Consider the following 18,028-nt stretch of genomic DNA (forward strand, 5'->3'; position numbering starts at 1 on the left):
GGCCCAGTTGGACTGCCTGATAAGACAGGCAGAGTCTCCTCCTGCAGCCCAGCTGGCAAGTCTCCCGTTGTCCTATCAGGTCCTCGGAGGCTAGCAGATCCACAAGCTGCCACCCACCCCTCCCCATGTGGCTCCCATGGCCAGGTGTCTGCCATCTCAGTCAGCAGGAAGACGCATGGAGCTTCCTGGAGACCTGGCAACCAAGCAGGGAGGTTATCTGGAGGTTGCAAGAGTCAAGATGCTAGACTCAGCTGTGTGTGTTGGGGGCAGGCAGGGGGGTGGTGGGGGAAGTTGGGGGCTGCTGCCCTACAGGTCCTTACCCTGGAGGGCTGCTTCTTGGGGCCTGAGTTGCCCAAAGCTACGTGCAGAGGGTAAGTGGGTCAGGGAGAGCCAGGTCTCCTACAGTTGGGTGAGGTTCATTTGACTGGCTTTATGAGGGGAAGGAAGTGGGCATTTGCTGAACATTCAATGTGTTCCAAGGACTAGGGCAGCCCCAGCAACTTGCCCAAGGCCAGAGTTGCAAGAGGTGGACCAGTGCTGCAGAGGTCTGCCCTCCATGGTCATGGCCCCCACAGACATCACCATCTGTGGACCGTTATGACAATAAAGGCGTGAGGATGGTGCCCAGTGCTCTTGCCACCCACAGGTGGGGAGGCGCCCTGGAACCAGGCAAGTGTGGCCGAGTTTTTCCAAGGGCCAGGCACGGATGCTCATGAGGAAGAGGGGGTGGAGCGCGCGCATAATTTCTGATGAAAAAGCAGAGCTCTCCAACACCAGGCTCCCCTGCGGGGGCCGAGTAGAGACCGGCCCCTTAGCTCTGACTTTTGGGCTTACTTCAGGTCACCATACAGGATGCTTTGCTCTCTGCCCTAACAGTCTTCTCTCTCAACCCCCTGCAAACTCACCTGAGAGCCCCGCCATCCCTGACAAAACCAGGGGAGGTCTGGCCTGCAACTGGGTGCACATTGTGCAGAGGAGAGAGCCACTCTGACAGGAGCATCTGGTCAGGGTGGAGGGGAACTCTGCCCACTGTCCAGTGTGTGCCCAGGAGCTATGGGCAGAGGCAGCACTTCCTGACACACACCCTGACCCCTGGTGGCTGTCCTGCCTAGGACCTCAAAACATCCAGGTTTGCAGGCTGGGCGATCCTTTCCCAAGAGTGCCTGATGCCAGGCCTGCCCTCTGGGAGAGAGCAACAGCAATCGGGGCCTGGAGGTAGAGGGCGGGGCGGAGGGCTGCCGCCCCTGGGGCACTTGGTCCAAAGTCCCAGCACACGAGACAGATCTGAAACCGGAAAACTTTATTGAAAGGTACAAAAGCGTCACAGCAGAGACATAGGGCAATAAATTAGGTGGTGGCCATGAGGGGACAGGGCGGGCATGGGCACATGTCACAGGAACAAGGATCACAACACAGGATCTTTTCAATAATTTATAACATGATAGAAGCAGCACAAAAATAAATATTGAAATGAAACTGCTGAGCGGCCACGGAGGCGAGGAAGGCGGTGCTGACCTTACAAGGAGGCCCTGTCACCTGGAAAAGGCAAAGGCGCTCCTTCGCTTGGAAGGACAGGAGCCAGAAGCACAGGAGACAGGGAAATGAGCCTCCACTTGATAAAGAGGACCTTGCCCTTTTTATTAAATTAAAAAAAATCCATATATTAAAACTGTGACAATGAAAGCTCAATGATCTGGAAGGAAAAGCACAAGGGAACGTGCTCATCGTCGTCCCTGGCCCCCGGGACGGGGACAGGCAGGGGCTGCGTCCTCGCCAGGTGGCCACAGTAGCGCCCTCTGGCCCAGAGGCTGAGGGCAGCAGCCAGCACTCTGTCTCAAAGGACAAGGAGCTCCAAGAACCCTAAAGTGGACAGGGCTTTTCCCAGGGGTGTAGCAGCCCAGTAGGACCCCAGGTTGGTGTCGGGAAGGTGGCCCTGGGACCCCACTGGGAAAGGCAAGGCAGGAAGACGAAGGGAGGAGGTGGACCGCCCAGTCTTCCTCCTCAGAGCCAAGAGCTGGCTGGCGTGTAAAAGCCAGGAAAGGGCGCTTCACCCGAATCCTACCCACACTCAAGTGCAGCTCTGCACTAAGATTTACAGTATCAAACAGGAAAAGAAGTTACGAAAAATCTGTACGATAAAATGTGTATATAATTTTATATATATATACTATATATATATATATACTTCTCTCTCTCTCTTAAATATTTCCCCATGGCCCTTATTGACATCCAATGTGGATTACCTACCATGGCTATGGTATCAACAGCTTTTTTTTTTTTTTTTAAACACCAGGTCGTTTGGGTGCTCCCAAACCCTTTTGCCTTCACCCAGAACAGGAACAAGGTCACAAGGCTTTCTATTGGCTGCTGACAGTAGACACAGAAGCAAGACACAGCCCTTGGGGCCGGTTGTTCTCAATCCTGCTCTCCTGGCATGGCTGACACCTGCCCAAGGCTCTGCAGCTTGCTGGGGATCTTTCTGGGTCGGGGGATCAGGTCAAGTGGAAACCAGGAGCTGGAACCCTGCAGTTTCCAGCCTGTGGAAGGGTTTTCAGTTCACCCAGACCAGAGCCCCAGGACCCAGTGTCTCAGCATCTTCATGGGAAGGACAGGAAGGGGTACCCCAGCAAAGGTCACCAAGATCATCAATGGCTCAGAGCTCCAGAAAGAAAGAGCAGGTGAAGGTTCCAGGCAATTAAGCACCAAAGTTGCAGAGTCCCCTTGTCCCTTCTAAACTGACAGACAATCCAGATGCTCCTGGGAGCAGCCCATGCTGTCCTCCCGGCCCAGTGCCCATCTCTGACCCCACCTCACCTCATCCTCTGATCCCCACCTGTCTCCCTGCTCACTTGCTTCCTCCAGCAGCAGCCAGAGGTCCCTCTGCTCCACGGCCACTCCTGAGACCATCACCAACGTCATGCCATCCACACACAACATCTTCCCTTTCCCACCTCCAAGCCCCCAGGGTCTCCTAGGGGCAGCATCAGGGCAGGCTGGCTCCTAGGCCTGGCAGCTACTCCTCACTGGGAACCTCCTTCAGGTCACCCCAACATCACAGGAAAATTCTCAACACTCATGCCTGAGCTCCCACCAAGTGACACTGGGGTACTGGTCTGACTACAGGCACATGTGTGAGCATGGTGAGCGTGTATGTACATGCACACACATGTGCATGCACATATGAACACACACACACACACCCAAGCAGCCCTTCTAACACCCACTTCAGGGGCACAGGTCTCTGGCTAAGGCTAAAGCAGGGTCATGGTGCATGCTGACACTGGGGACAAGTGGTTCCTCCTGGGACAGCCAAGCTCAGTCAGGGCTAGAAGGGGTCAGGCACCGGCCTGTGGGCAGTGGGGGCACAGCTACCTGCAAAAGTAGGCTGCTCACAGGAGGGGTGGAAGACAGATTCCCGCGGATAGGTCACAGTGCCAGGGGACAGGACCCTTTTGAGGACCTTGCTCCCACACATCCTGACATCCCCCCTTCCCGGCATAAGACATTGACCCCTGAGAACAATCTGGAGAGCCCTGGCTGAGCCCAGAGAAGGCGGGGTGCGTGTGCGTGTGCGTGCATGTGGGAAGGTGTGCAGCACACAGGTTCCCAAGACCCTAATCTTCATCCTGTACCTATAGCCTCGCCCCAAAAGGGAGAGCTGGGAGTCTGCTCCCATGGGACCCTCCAACAAGCATGAGGGACATGTCCACCACCAGCGCCCACCCCCTCACCCCCATCGGCCAGGCACTAGGATGCGGCCGAGAAGGGCACAGAGGTGGAGAGCTCAGTGGACTTCACAATGGTAATGACACTGGTGGTGGCCACCTTGGTAGGCGTGATGGGCCCGCGGGCCACAGTGCGGGCGAAGGTCTGAAGGGCCTCATACTTGGAGCGCAGTGCATCGAGCTCCAGCTTCATGGTGCTGTTTTCACGAGCCAGCTTCTCCACCTCCTGCTGCAGCTCCACCCGCTGCCGCTCCAGCTCCTCCTTCTGTGTGACCCGCTTGATGCGGCAGCTGGCAGCATAGCCACGGTTCTTAAGTGTGCGCCGGCGCTGCTTCAGGCGCACCACCTCGTCTTTGGTGAGGCCCCGCAGGTGCTGGTTCAGCTCCCGCACGGACATGGACACCAGCTCATCATCGCTGAGCACTGGGGCGTTCTCGCCCGCCTCCTTCTTGACCTACAGGATCCACAGCAAGAGGTCAGCATAAGGAGCACCCCTGTTGTGAAGAGCCCAGACCCTGCAGCACAGAAAATGGGCCGTACTCCCCTGATGTACCCCGAGCTGGCCTTCACTTTGCCATGAGGGAACGGGACCAGTCACTGGGGCCACTCAACAGCGTATTATGCAACAATACAGGTTGCTTGAGGAGGGGGCATTAGCTATACCCGACTATCACCCCGTTACTACAGGCCAAGGCATGGCTGCCTTCTGGGAATCTCCAGACCCAGCACAGGACTGAAAGTGAGGGATGGGAAGTTAGGTAGCCTATCCTTCTGCCCCGTTTGCCCCTTGGACTTGTTAAGGTCTAGCAGGACAGGGCTACCTCTGCCTGGCAGGACCTTGGAATGGGGCTAAGTTCAGCTAGTCATGCCAGGAGTCCTGTGAGGCCGGCTGGGTAGTGAGCACTTTTGGAAGCCAGGCCCTAAGGATGCAGGACTGGCCAGCAGGCTGCCACCCCACCAACCCCTCAACCTGGGAGTCTTTTCTCTGGACGTCAGAGGCAGTGTGTCTCTCTAAGACACAAAAACTACTCCTTCCCTGGTGATAAGGGGCTGCCAGGGGTAGAAGGGGTCTTTTCAGGCGTGTGCCCAGGCAGATAAGTCTAATCCCACCTCACTTACCTTTAATGCCTTGTTAGGTTTGGGAGTAGTCGTCATAACCTGGGCACAGTCACCTGGACAGAACCGCTTGGAAATCGTGACTAGAAAACCACAAAAGAAAACCAATACAAGCTGGTTAGGTCCTGGCCAGGCTGCTGTCACAAGCAATCCAAGCACAGCAGGCCCTCACAGCAGAGTGCTCCCAGGAAACTGGACTCTTCCCTGGCCTGTCACAATGAAAAAAGGCCCACAGCACCCACAAAATAAGACGGGGGCCCCACCCATCCTGAGTAGCAGGCATCCCACCAAGGATGCTGAGGAGACACCCAGCTATACGCCCCAATCCAACATCAGCTCACAGAACAGCCCAGACCCACCTGTCCCAGTGCCTGATAGTCAAACGATTATCCCTTGCTGCCCCCCCCACCCCCCACCCTCCGCCCACCGGGCTTGTGCTGCAAGCTGCTAGTGCTGGGGGTGATACCAGGTGTGAGCAGGTATTGCTTCCTGTTCTGACTCCCTCCTGAACTCAGACGTCTGCACCTGTGTGGCACAAGACACCACATTTAGGGTCAAAACAGCAGCAAAGCCCTTCTGAGAATGGCCCAGCGCCTGAGAAGCTGCCAGGGACAGAAGCGGCTCTGCAAGAGCCCTGCACTCCAGGCCCAGACAGGATCCTCAAGAGCAAGGGTCCCTTCAGGAAGCCTTGCCCTTGCGGAAGTCGCACCCCAGCAATGCATATGGAACCCTGCCCAGCCCTCCCCGGCAGACCTACCTCCGCAAAGGGCACTGCAGCTGTGACATCACCATGGCCACTGGGGCTGCCCTACAGCCATGACTGAGGCCCAGGGTGGGTGGGGGCTCCCAACAACGGGGGGAGACCAGGGGAGGCAGGGAGCTGCAACCTCACTGAGCTCACCGACTGTCTGGTGGGAGTTGTCCCAGGCACCCGCCGCCAGCCCCCGCGCCCGCCCTTCTCATTCTCGCGTCTGCATTGTGTCACACATTCTAATCATTCATGAAAAAGCCAGCCAAAGCATCCCAAGCATGATTCCCCTCTGATAGTTGTCATGGCGACCTTGGGAAGTAGCCAACCCCTGATGGTCGTCATGGAAACAGAGAAGCCCAAAGCAGCCATGGCTTCAGGCTGCCTGTGCAGACATCACGAGGTTGTAGGACAGTAAACAAGGCCGTGGGCCTCAGTAGGGCAGCAGGAGAATGGGAACCGGACTTGTTGGCATGTGGTATCACCAGCTTAAGGGATCAGGGTCTACATTACCCACCCCACCACATTCCAAATGACAGGTGATGTGAGCAAAGAGAACCTGAGAGATGCACCCCAGGTGGGGGACTGGGGCCCCAGGGGACAGAGTCACATCATAGTCTCCCTCATGGGGCATGAGCAAGACTCCTACCCCACCTTCCCTTGCCCAAAGCCAGGGCCCCTGGCTCCCCTGTGCCCTCCACCCTTTGCTCCCAGAGGCTGCACATGAGACAAGGGCTCAGCGCCCCAGCTGCAGACACCTGATCACCCCTCTGAGGGGTAGGATGGATTATGGAGAGGGCAGCAGCGAAGGAACGGCAGGCTATGACCTCTAGGCGTATTGGGCTCCTCTGCCAGGACTGGGCACCCTCACGAGGTCACATTCGAGCCTGAGAAGGACAAGCAGCCGTATGGGCTGATCCTAGCCGGGAGGTAAGAGCTGCTTCCTGACAGCCCTTGATCCACTCTTCCCTCCCGGTACTGGGGTCAAGGCTCTGCCAGAGAAGGCTGCCGGGAGAGCCATGAGAAACTTTTCCATGTTGAGAGGAGGGGCTGGCGGGCATCTCTTCCAGCCCCCTCAGCGTCAGCGCACACGGGCCTGGCCGGAGCCGCCAGGGCATAGCTGTGTGGTGAGTCACGGCTGTTTACAGAGCTGGGAGCTCACATTCCCACAGAGCCTGAGCCCCTCCCACCCCTATAAGGACCTGCTCTCAGTGGATAGGAAAGGAAGGTCCCAGGGAAAGAGGGGTCTCTGCTCAGGCCCCCACGCCCATGGAAGACCCAGGCTAGGTCGTGGGGTTATGTTCAGGGTAGGGACCCCCTCCTTTGAGGAGCTGCCTGCCATGACATATGGTGTGATGGGACAAAGTGATTGGGATATGCATAAAGACTAGGTCATAATTCTCGTGGATTCTGGCCCTCCCCTCCAAGCAAGCTCACAGGGTTGAGTCACCATCAGCAACGTCAAGGTGGCCTGGGCACACTTCTTTGGACTTCCGGGGAGCCAGGACAAGGAGTCTTGACAGAGATGGGAAAAGATTATTCCAGGGTCCCACCTGGGGTCCAAACAAGGAGGAACACATCTCCTACAGAAAGCATCATGGTCTGACCTCAGGGAAAAGTTAGTCCCCAAACCTTGTGTTCAAGAATTAAGTGAGGGCTGGGCTTCCCTGGTGGCTTAGGGATTAAGTCTCACGACAGCCTGAGTTCGATCCTTAGCCAGGGAGCTAACCCACTTATGGTGCAGCAAACTTCTCCTGTCTCACTGTCTGTCCACCTAGCAGTGTATTTCTGTAGATCTGATCGTTCTGCTCTCCACTCTGTCTCTGGTGAATCCTCTCGCCCCCTGCACCTCTAGCCTACACCCCAGTTCTTCTATGCAAAAATAAATAAAACCTTTTTTAAAAAGAATTAAGTGAGGGCTGAAAGAGTGAATGCACAGTGTAGAGATGATGGTTATCATCACCTTGAGAGAAAGTTGGGGGGAATAGTTAAGTAAACCATCTTCTTTCAGTGGGCTGTACTCTCCTCTTCTGAAAAATGAGGGGGTTGAAACAAAGGGGTCCCAGGGTACTGTCCAGCTCTGACAGATCTTTGATTAAGTCCAAGAGGATGACACAGAGAGACTCTGGCTTGGGGTCCCTGCCCTGGCCACCACCCCTCCCACCCAGCCCCACAGACTCAGGGAAGGTGGGTCTGTCCCAGGCTTCAAGCTCATAAGCATGACCCCACTGCCTCAGGCGCATCTGAAATCTGATCCCCTCTTCAAGAACCCTGCGTCTGTCCGCACTGGGAAGCCCTGACCACCCGCAGGAAGAACAGCAGGCACCAGCACCCACTCAGAGGTTCTTCCCTCCCACCCCCACAGTATGTACCAGGAGCACCCTCGGAACAGCACTGTACCTCTTCACACAAAATACAGAGGTACGGTACGGACCTAAAGTCATTTCAAGCCAGGAAAATGACAGCTGGCTTTGAGAAAGCTGTACAGAGGAGATTCCTAAGCGTGAAAAGAGTTTTTAAAACAATTGATTTCAAAATGACCTACTCTAAAATGGATACTTCTGCAGCCACAGCAGCTGGTCTGAGACTCCAGGGAACCCAGTTGGGGTTGGAGATGTAGCCTTGGGCGATCAGGGTGGCAGGACAGCCCCAGCAAAGCCCTCCGCTCGTTGCAAGTCTGATGCCAGCATGACTGCATCTATAAAGGCTCAGCACCCAAAAGTGCCATTCCCGCAGCTTCAAATGACTTGCCTGGTCCTCTGTCCCACGTAACAAATTTTCAGCAATGCTGTGCACAGACAACTCCCGTGCACTTTTCTGAACTTCAGTAAAATCACCACTCACAGTCAGTGCCAGGCTGGGACCATGACTGTAGATCTGCACTTGTGCTCAGCTTCCCACTAACTGCCCACCTCCCAGGGAGTCTGCCCCGTCAGCACTGTAACTTTTAGACAACTATTTTTCTAACTGAAAAGGTTGATTTTTCAACCCAAAGCAGAAACTTCACTCTAATATACACCTAAACCAGGTTAACAGGAAAGATCATTTCCTCTAAAGCAAAAGGAAACACAACAGCGGCCCAGATGGAGTCAACCCCAAGTGACTATATATTGTAATTTGGAATAAATTAGAAGAACCCAGCCAGGAGCGTCCCTTGCCTTCCAGACCCCACAAAGAGCAGAAAAGTGCTGCTTTATCCAGGAGAGGCTCAGAATTCTGTCCTGGGCATCCTGAGGGTGGGAGCAGGTGACATCCGACAGTCCCAAACTGCCCTTCCAGAAGGCAGATGAGCAGAGGCCTTTCAGGTCACTTCTTACTTTCTACCTCCCAGTACCCATCTACTGTCAGCCCACACTCTTTGACTTAGCTCATCTGGGATAACTCAAACCCTCACTGGGCTGGATCTGGGTTCAGGACCCAGGGGGGACCTTTACTCTATCAATAAAACCAGGTGCTGATGGTATCAATGGCTTCACCAAACAGCCCTATGTTTAAATCACGCAGCAGAAAAGGCGGTCTTACAGTTTCAAAGGGTTCTATTTCTTACTTAGATCAAACAACTAGTCTACGCCCAAGCTTTGTGTAGGGAGAAAGCCAGGTACCTCGTTGGGACTGTATCTCTGAGGTCTGGCATGGGTGGGCCCTTGCAAACACTTGTCCCTGTTGGTGTGCAGTGAAGGCCATGCCACACCCCCTTCTGCCAACCTAACAAAGACAAGAGTACCCCTTCACTTCCCATTCTCCTAGGTCTCTGAAAATGTTAATGGGTAAAATGAAGAGGCAGGAAGAAGGAGGAGGGAAGAGGATCAGTGACTGACTCACCCTGAGGGTGCAAATCTCAAAGCCAGAAGACCTGGCCAACTCTGCTCTGGGCAACTGGAGGTCTTTTCACAAGTAACCCCAAACCGAGTGCCCTCCGGTGGGCACCTATCAAACAAGCACAAATCGCCAGCTTGTCTAAGCCCAGAGCCAGGGCTCCCAACCACCCCACCCATCTCTGCCCACCAGGCCCTAATCCTCCCGCCCAGGTCCCTTCAGCTTGGGGTGCATCCTGCTGTGCTTGTTGGACATCCCCTCAGCCCAGCCCACACCCAACCTGCAGGCTGGCGCTGGCTGGCTGCCCTCCAGCAGGACGTGACTGTCTGCCCAGTTGGAGGACGTCTGTCACTTGCCTTTGCAGTTAGAGGAAGCCGTGTCATCCTGGCTACATCCTGAGGTGACTCAGGGCTGGGGGCAGGCTGAGTGCCACCCCCCCCACCCACCCCCCCACCCCCCGCTCGACCAAACCCCTCACCCCCACTACCAGTTTCAGGCCACTGGCTTCCCTTACCCCCCACTGTTGGACCTGTTGCTTCCAGTCTCTCCCCTGTAGGGTGCCCCATCTTCTCCCCAGCCCATTTTATGCATCCAGGACTTCAATCTATTCCCAGCCTTTACATCCAGCCAGGAATGTCCCCTGGAAAAAGTGACATGCCGCACATCTGACAGGCCCCAGAGACTTGCACCCTGAGTCTCCCTCTCGGCTGCATCAGCTTTAGCCTCTCCTTCCACCGCATGAATCACTCAGAAGTCGCCCTAATGCCTCATTTAGCCTCTCCTTCCACAACCACATGCTGACCCTGGCCTGCTGGACTCAGTTTGAATCTCCCTGCAGCAGTCACCCTGGCTCCCTACCCGCTTCTTCTCCAATTGCACTCTGATCCAGGTCCCTCAAATGCAGCCTTTCACAGGGAGACGGAGGGATCCCCTGCCCCTATGGCCACCTGATGCTCTTCCAGGCCTGCACCTCTGGCTTCTCACAGAGCCCTCCCCACATGTCCTGAGTGCTTTCCCACTTCTAGGCTGGGCTCCCTCCTGTACTCTCCCCTCGCTTCACAAGAAAGTAACCACACATCATGCTTATCCTGTGGTAGTCAGCACACTCTCCTGAACGAATATTCAGGGCAGCACCCAAACCTGGTATCTCTACCCAAAGGTCTGCCCCTTCCTGGATGAAGAGCAGAGGACACTCTCAGCTACCAGGGCTCCTACAACTCTTGGCAGGTAAAAGAATGGCTACATAAGAGAGATATCGGTCCTGCACTGAAGGCAGAGAAGCTTCAGGGTGGCTTGACACCAAGATCTCTCTGTCCCTCTGGAACAGGGCATCTAGATAGGTGGCCCAGAAAAGTAGAATGCCACACCGGACCCTGGACTCTGCCTCACAGGCTAAAGGGAAGCTTGGTTTCCTCATCTAAAATGGGGCGTATGGACCATGTGATCCCCCCAATTCACTTCTACCTGCTCTTAAATCCAATGATTTTAAGGTAACACTTTCAATTTCCTGAAACTGTAAGAAAGAGGAAACATGAGAGTGTGTGACTTATAAAAAGCAAAAGTAAATACCGGAGCAATGCATCTTCCATTAGCAGTGAGCAGGGAGGCGGAGCAGGAGGGTGAGTCACTGTTTACTGCTCTGAGGAGCAGTTACGGAGAACGCTCCCAGCTGGCCAGGGCTCCACTTCCCCTGTGGATTGGACCCTAAATCCAGAAAATCCACTCCAGAAACCTTTAGACTTGGAAACAGCCAGGACCCAGGCAGGACTTCTTCCAGGTGGCCAAAGATTGTAAACAAACTCTCCAGCTATCAGTGCACGTGTTCTGCGCGGTGGACAAAGAATGGTCTGGAAAACGACCCCACGCAGTGGCAGCCTCAGAGTGCAGGAGTAAGACTGGAATGCAGCAAGCCCTACACTCAGCAAGGGCCACTTCCCCAACTCACCCCTATTGAGCTCCCATTTTTAGCAACCACCTTGAAAGTAATCAACTCAGAACTTGGAGCAGGGCCCTTAAAGGCCAGCTATGTTCAAGCACGAATGGCGAATACGTTCCAGGGGGAAGTGTCACTGTGTGTTTTTGATTTAATAAACATTTCTTTTTGGAATGACGAGAGATCTAACTTTTAGTTATAAAAGCAGAACCCTCCCGCCTCCCCCTCACCATGATCAAACTGGAACATTCCTACTGGGTTATCCAGTGAGGAAAGTTTTCTTAAAGGTACCCACAATGCAACAGGTTACAGGTGTGCCCCACCCACTGCCTGGCCAGCCTTCAACTTCCTACACCATACCCACCTGCTTAGGCTAAAACCTTTTTAATAGGTTCCACCCACCTGAAGACATCAGGCTTGGAGACACCAGTCTATCAAGATACTTGTGCATAAAGGCAAAACTCAATGCCAGTAAAAGGGGAAGGGAAGGCCAGCCACACTGGCACAAGAACCCACTGATCCTAGCAGTCTGTGCCCCACACAGTTGCAGGTGCTTCCCAGGCCAGGCACCTGGCAAAAGAAGGTGGCCAAGTGCTGGTCATCTGCTGAATGAATTGTTAGGGGGGAGATCCCATTTCTGCCTTGGCTACGAGAGCTGTGTGAACAGCAAACAAGAGCGTAATCATTAACACAAGGCGGAGTACGAACTTCCAGCAACCCCAACACGAACTGCTCCACCAACTGGGCAAGTGTCACACTGGTGAAAAAACTCCACATTAGTTGGCAGGCGAGAATACTACGGGAGACAGAGGGCAAGTAACTTGCTTTTCTAAGGTAGACGTGGATTCTCGTTTCCCCAATGTTCTACTCCAGGGAAGGAGTGTAGAAGCAGACTGACTGACACACTGTTTCCTGACCCCAGATAATCAGAAGAATTGCATTCAGAGTTACAGGAAAACCCCATTCACACACGAGAAAAACAATAATCAGGCCGTGAGATTTGGGGATGGTGACATCCACCCCTGCTCGCTCCCAGCTCCCACCGGCAAGTCATAAAGTGGTATCGGTTAAGTCTCCTTTCGCCGCTCCGCCCCACCTCCCCAGAGCAGTGCAGACCCTGCCCGGCGCGCAGGTGCTAGTGACCGCAGGGCAGGGGCAAGATCTGGGCGTCGCCAGCAAGACTAGCAAGGGCTGAGGACGCAGGGCCAGGGGCCAGGTGAGAGAGGCCCGAGGCGGTCCCGCGCTCCGGTGCACGTGGCGCTTTATTTTCGCCCCCGCCTTCCCGCCTCCAGCGGCCCTCGGGAGGTCCGAGGCCGCACGGAGGGCAGGGCTAGGGAGGGGGCGCCGCCCCATTCCCGGCTCTCCCCCAAGCACCACCACGCCAGGCCCGGCGCTGGGCGGGGGGCGCGGGTGCGAGGGCCGGGACGAGGACCTCCGGCGCGCCCCGGACACCGACACCTTGGCGGCAGGTGCGCCGGCCGGCCGGGTCTCGGGGTTCCGCCCGACTCCGCCGCGGGTCCGGCGGGGCGCGGCCGTGACTCAGCGACGAGCGCCTCGAGCCCCGCCACCCCCGCCCCCTGACCCCGGCCCAGCCCCGCCGGCCGGCGGCTCCTCACCTGGCGTAGCGCGGGGGGCGCGGCGGCTCCTCACGAGCACGCGCTCTCCTCGCGTTCACTCTTGCGCTCCCTCCCGGCCGCCGCCGCCGCAGGCGCCGCCGCGCGCTCCGGCTCCGACTTCTCGAAGAACAACAAGTCCCCCCACTGCCAGCCCGCCCGCCAGCCCGGCTCCCCAGCATCTGACACCGCTTCCGGGATTGGCGTCGGCGCGCGTCACTTGGCCCCACCCACCTTAGGCCCCGCCCACCGCGCGCCACCACCCGGCGACCCCGCCGCCGCCCCGCCTATTGAGCCAGCCGCTCCACCGCCCCGCCCACCACTTACGTCATCGCCCCGCCTACCCCGCCGCGCCGCAGGCCTGCCATCGCCCCGCCCACCGCGTACACACGCGTTCCGCCTACGCCAGTCCCGCCATCGCCAGGCTCACTCCGCGGTTCCGCCCACCCAGCGCTAACGCCCCGGCCCCTAGGGTTCCCCCTTCGCAGGCCTAGGCCTCCCGCGTCCGCCCGCAGCCTTGGTCCACAACTCCTAGGCCGGGAGAATAGCGACTGTGCGGACGCGGCCAGAGCGCCATCTCTCCAGCGCTCACCTGTGCAGAATCAGCAGACTGCACCTGTGCTCGCGCGCGCCCGTGCGCGCGATCTCCGTGGGCGGGCCCTAGCGCGTGTGGCCCCACGCGTGGCGGCAGTGGCCTGTCGGGCTGCTCGGGGCCAGGGGCACCCCGGTTTGCCCTCCAGGGCTTCCAGGCTCCGGAGGGGATGACCCTTAGCTGGGCCCCACTTCTTAGCGCCCCACATGAGTCCCCAGTCTCAGGGACTTGAGGCCCCCACTTTTGTCCCCAGGGTTGGACCCACAGCAGGCCCAAGACTGGGAAGCCACTCGCGATGTTCGCAGAGGGGAGTCAGACTGCCCGAGAGTGCTCTCTGAGGGACAGGGCTCCGGATGTGACCACAGTAGCAGAGTGGTGTGGATTCCCCATCAGAGGACACGCTGACTGTGTCAGGGGCATAGCGGACACACAAAAAGGGGCATCCCCTGCCGCCGGGAACCCCCAGCTGTCTTTTGATTTCTCATTTCTGACCCAAAAATGGATAAGGAAAATGATTTCTCTTCCATAGGCAAATAAAGAATGTAAAATGGTTGTAAATGACTGATCCAGAGCCTCAGCGTCGAAGGATCTGGGGGTGGGCATCTAAAGCCCCAGCTGCTGGATGCCATGGGGAGGCTTCCAGCAAAAGCAGGCCCAGAATGGGCTGAAAGCTCTCCAGGCCTCAGAACAGGCTCCTGAAAGGGGAGCTATGCCTACTGTCACCCACTAGTCAAAGCTGGAGAGCGGACCAGTCCAAAAATCACAGGGCTCAACTGGCCTCACCCCTCTCCCTCAGCACAGGGAAGGGAGATCAAGACTTTAACGGCTCTGGACTCCTCTTTCAGAAATATGAGTTCTGAACAAAGCAGGAAGCACACCCAGGCTCTGAGAGTGAGGCAAGTTCCCCTGCACCCACTGCGAGGGGTTTTGCAGTTTCCGGGCCCAGAGGCCTTCGGAAGTATCCTGGGAAACATGGGAAAGTGCCAAAAAGTTTTGTGAGGCTTCCGTTGGCAGTTAGCACCACAGCAGCACAGTGTTTAGGAGGCCATACGGGCTTCTTGCTGAGGGCACCTGGGCTTTTTTCTGAGTGACCCTCTCCTGGTGCCTGTGCACTGGCTGGCTTGCAGGGGAGTGCTCACTGCTCACAGGAACAGCTCCAGTAAACAAACCAACAGTGGCCCCATCCCATCTCTCAGGACCTTTCCGGGATTTTCCCCTGGGATTCGAAGGTGCCTCCCCTTTGTCCTTGCCAGCACCCAGTCCTCAGATGCAAAGCTGCCGCTTTTCCGGTCTACTCTGCAGGACTCCATCCCAATGATAGGGAACAATTTCCTTTCTCTTGGGTGTCCACATTTCCCTTACTTGATTGTAGGTCTTTTCATATTAACTTTGGTTACTAATAGCGCTAACTATTGTTGTTAACTATTTGAGAGCAGGACTTAGAAAGGTTGGAATTAGGCAGCATGGGAGATGAGGTAACATTTAATGTGTGACTTAGGGTGTAGGGGAAGCTTCTGTCGCTCAGACTCAGTTTTCTCAACTTTGAAATGGGCCTGATAAAATAGAAAGGCTTTTTCATACATGGTTTGGGATAACGTGATTACCATTTAGGAAAAGGTAAAGCTGGGTCCAAAATTTAGCCACATCACACAGCAGAACTGTAGATTTCAGAGAAATCAAAGATTTAACATTTTAAAAAGAAACTCTTAAATGATGAAAATCTTCTTGGTAGTGCTGATGGTTGCACAATGATGTGAATGTACTTACTGCCACTAACTACACTTAAATATGGTGACAGTGGTAAATGTCACCTGAAGTATATTTTACCACAATAAAAAGTAAACTTAAAAATCCATTTAAATAGTGCAAGAAAACATGAGTGATGTCCTTTATAACTTTGGAGTGGGAAAGGGTTTTTCTAACCTTACTTAAAAATTCAGACACCATAATAAAAATTTTAAGGCAGAAATCACCATAAGCAAGGTCATAACAAAGTATATACTAGGAAAAAATATTTGCAACCACGTCACAAAGGACTATCTCCCTCTATACAAAAGACTGCTAGAAATATGAAAGGGAACAAGCAATGAAAAGAGGCCAAGGATATGAACAGAGTTCACAGAAGGAAATCTAATTGACAAACAGGACAAGCTGTTCATTACAAGAGAAATGCACATTAAAATGACATTGCAATTCTGTTTCTTATCTACAGAATCCAAAAATCAGACCACATCCTCTGACTACATTACTGCTGAGGTGAGGTGGAGCTGAGGCGTGCATTGCTGGAGGTACTTTGCTGGTGGGGATGTGCAGGGGGAGTTGTGGGGTACTTTGCTGGCTGGGGCACGCAGGGGGACCTGTGGTGATACTGTAGTAAATAGAAGAGCAAGCTTCTGTGATATAGGGCCACAGGGAGAGAAGAATGTGTTGGGGTGTTTGTCCCTGCAAAGGAGAACTAGGGAGAAGAGCCCATCATTAGGGTTTCCCCAGTAGGCATGGTCAAGGGCGGATGGAGTGAGCATAGAAACGGAATTTCTCCACACAAACTTCTTTATTTTGACTGTCAATTGTTGGACCACATAAATGTATTCAAACCTATATTATTAAAATAAAAATGAAATAAAATAGAGGGAGCCATGCTTGCCTCACTGGACTGTCTTGAGGATTCTATTCCAAAGGGCCATGAAGACCTGCTCTCAGGACCTGCTTCCTGGTTGACCTTGACAAATGGTTCTTTATATATATATATATATATATATATATAATATACACTTTATATATATACTTTTGTGTGTGTGTGTGTGTATATATATATATATATATATATATATATATATATGCAGGTTTATAGGGAAAGGGACAGAAGAATGAAGGGCACTTGTATAGACACAAGTGGGCAGGAAGAGCTGCCCCGAAAGGGACAGGTTTGCTGAGAGAAGCCTGTATGGTTGCAGGCCTGGAAGAGAGCTGCCTCCAATGAGGGAGGTCAATGAGGAGAAGTCCCAGCATGGTACAGGTCACGGGCAGTCAGAAAGCTGCTGCCCTGGGCCTCCCTGGTGGCTCAGGTGGTTGAGCGCAGCACTGTGGAGCTGTTGGCAGCCTCCACTGCGCGGGTTTGATCCTGGCTGCCTGGGGAGCTACCCACATGGCAAAGCAGACCTCTCCTGTCTCACCCGCTGCTCCCCTCAGCAGTGTATTTCAGTAGACCCACCTCTTCTGCTCCCCACTCTGTCTCTGGTGAATCCTCTCACCCCCTGAACCTCTGGCCTGTGCCCCAGTTCTTGTGTGCATGAATAAATAAATCTTAAAAAAAAAAAAAAAAAGAAAGCTGCTGCCCTGTGGAGGGAGAGAGTTGATGAAAAGAGGCCCCTGTGTAGGCACAGGTGGGCAGAGGGAGTGCTGCTGACAAATGGTTCTTTTTGTGCTTTATGGTGGAGGCAGCGATGTGCAGACACTCTGGCCCTCTTTGGCCCTGGAAAGATTCTGTGATCACAGGACCTGGGACTGGGTACTAGGGATGGGTTAGCCTGGGGCACGCTAGGGGGGAGGGAGTATCAGAGGGAGTATCAGAGTATCAGAGCCATGCTAATGTAGGGAGGGAGTATCAGAGGGAGCGACATCAGGGAAGGAGAGAGGTGGGGCAAGGGCCTCCAGCTGCTACATCATCTAGTATCCCCACAAAAACCCCCAGCATCCCTGACCCCAAGAATGGTGGGAGTTTGGGATCTTAGATAGATCAGACTTTGGGACATCCTGCTGTCTCCCAAGGTGGGACTGCTGGGGCCAGGTGTTTGCACTTCACACCCTATGCATGGCAGGCTTAGCAGATGGATGTTTGCTGACTGGAGTTCAAGCACAGTTGGCAGTGCCTAGGATGCCCTTGTCCATGACTGCCCTTTGAGCATGTGTACAGGTATTCCAAGGAAACAGACACTTGCTGAGGTGGCACACACCTCTGCCTCTGATGGTCCTTGGCTCTCTGCTTGGCAAGGCCAGAGCTGTTCTGGAGAAAATTTCAATAGGACCAAGAGCCTCCCTGGGATGTCCAGCCTGAATCCCTGTAGGCAAAGGCTAAAGCAGGTTGGGATTGAGGGGTGACTGAGTGGGAAACCTCTGCCTGTTGGTCCTTGCTGAGTTTAGGGTGAAGGAGATAGTAGATTTGGCTTGGGGAGGAGCCAGTCTTGAAGCCACTAACTAGCAGAAGGGGAAAACATTCTCTTGGCCTTTCAAATCAGAGAGGGGAAAACAGAGGGCCCTGGAAGGGAAGAAGCAGAACTTGGCTTCCAGTGGCTCTCTGTCATTGGCCAACTATGTGACCTTGGGTCCGACTGCATCCCTAAATGGGAATAGAATTGACTTGAAAATCAAATGGAGGAAAGCTGTTCATAAAATGAAAAGGGTTCTCTCTCATATGAGAACACTGACATCATTATAAAGATGATGTATCTATTTGTTATTAAGTTATTTGTTATATAAGTTATGTAT

At 54.5% G+C, this 18,028-nt stretch overlaps 1 protein-coding gene across 1 annotated transcript; it reads right to left on the minus strand.

The window, feature by feature from the left end:
• Positions 1 to 679: 679 nt before the first annotated feature.
• MAFK (MAF bZIP transcription factor K) lies at positions 680 to 13,121 on the minus strand. The gene is made up of 3 exons (XM_037506718.2): positions 12,955 to 13,121; positions 4,845 to 4,924; positions 680 to 4,179 (listed from the first exon to the last, which is right to left on the minus strand). The coding sequence occupies exons 2-3, from the start codon at positions 4,878 to 4,880 to the stop codon at positions 3,748 to 3,750; spliced, it is 468 nt and encodes a 155-aa protein (XP_037362615.1). The 5' UTR covers positions 4,881 to 4,924; positions 12,955 to 13,121; the 3' UTR covers positions 680 to 3,747.
• Positions 13,122 to 18,028: the final 4,907 nt, after the last annotated feature.

This window comes from Talpa occidentalis, unplaced genomic scaffold (assembly GCF_014898055.3).
Source record: "Talpa occidentalis isolate TD23 unplaced genomic scaffold, MPIMG_talOcc4v2.1 talOcc4.12, whole genome shotgun sequence".
In the NCBI taxonomy this organism is placed as follows: Eukaryota; Metazoa; Chordata; class Mammalia; order Eulipotyphla; family Talpidae; genus Talpa; species Talpa occidentalis.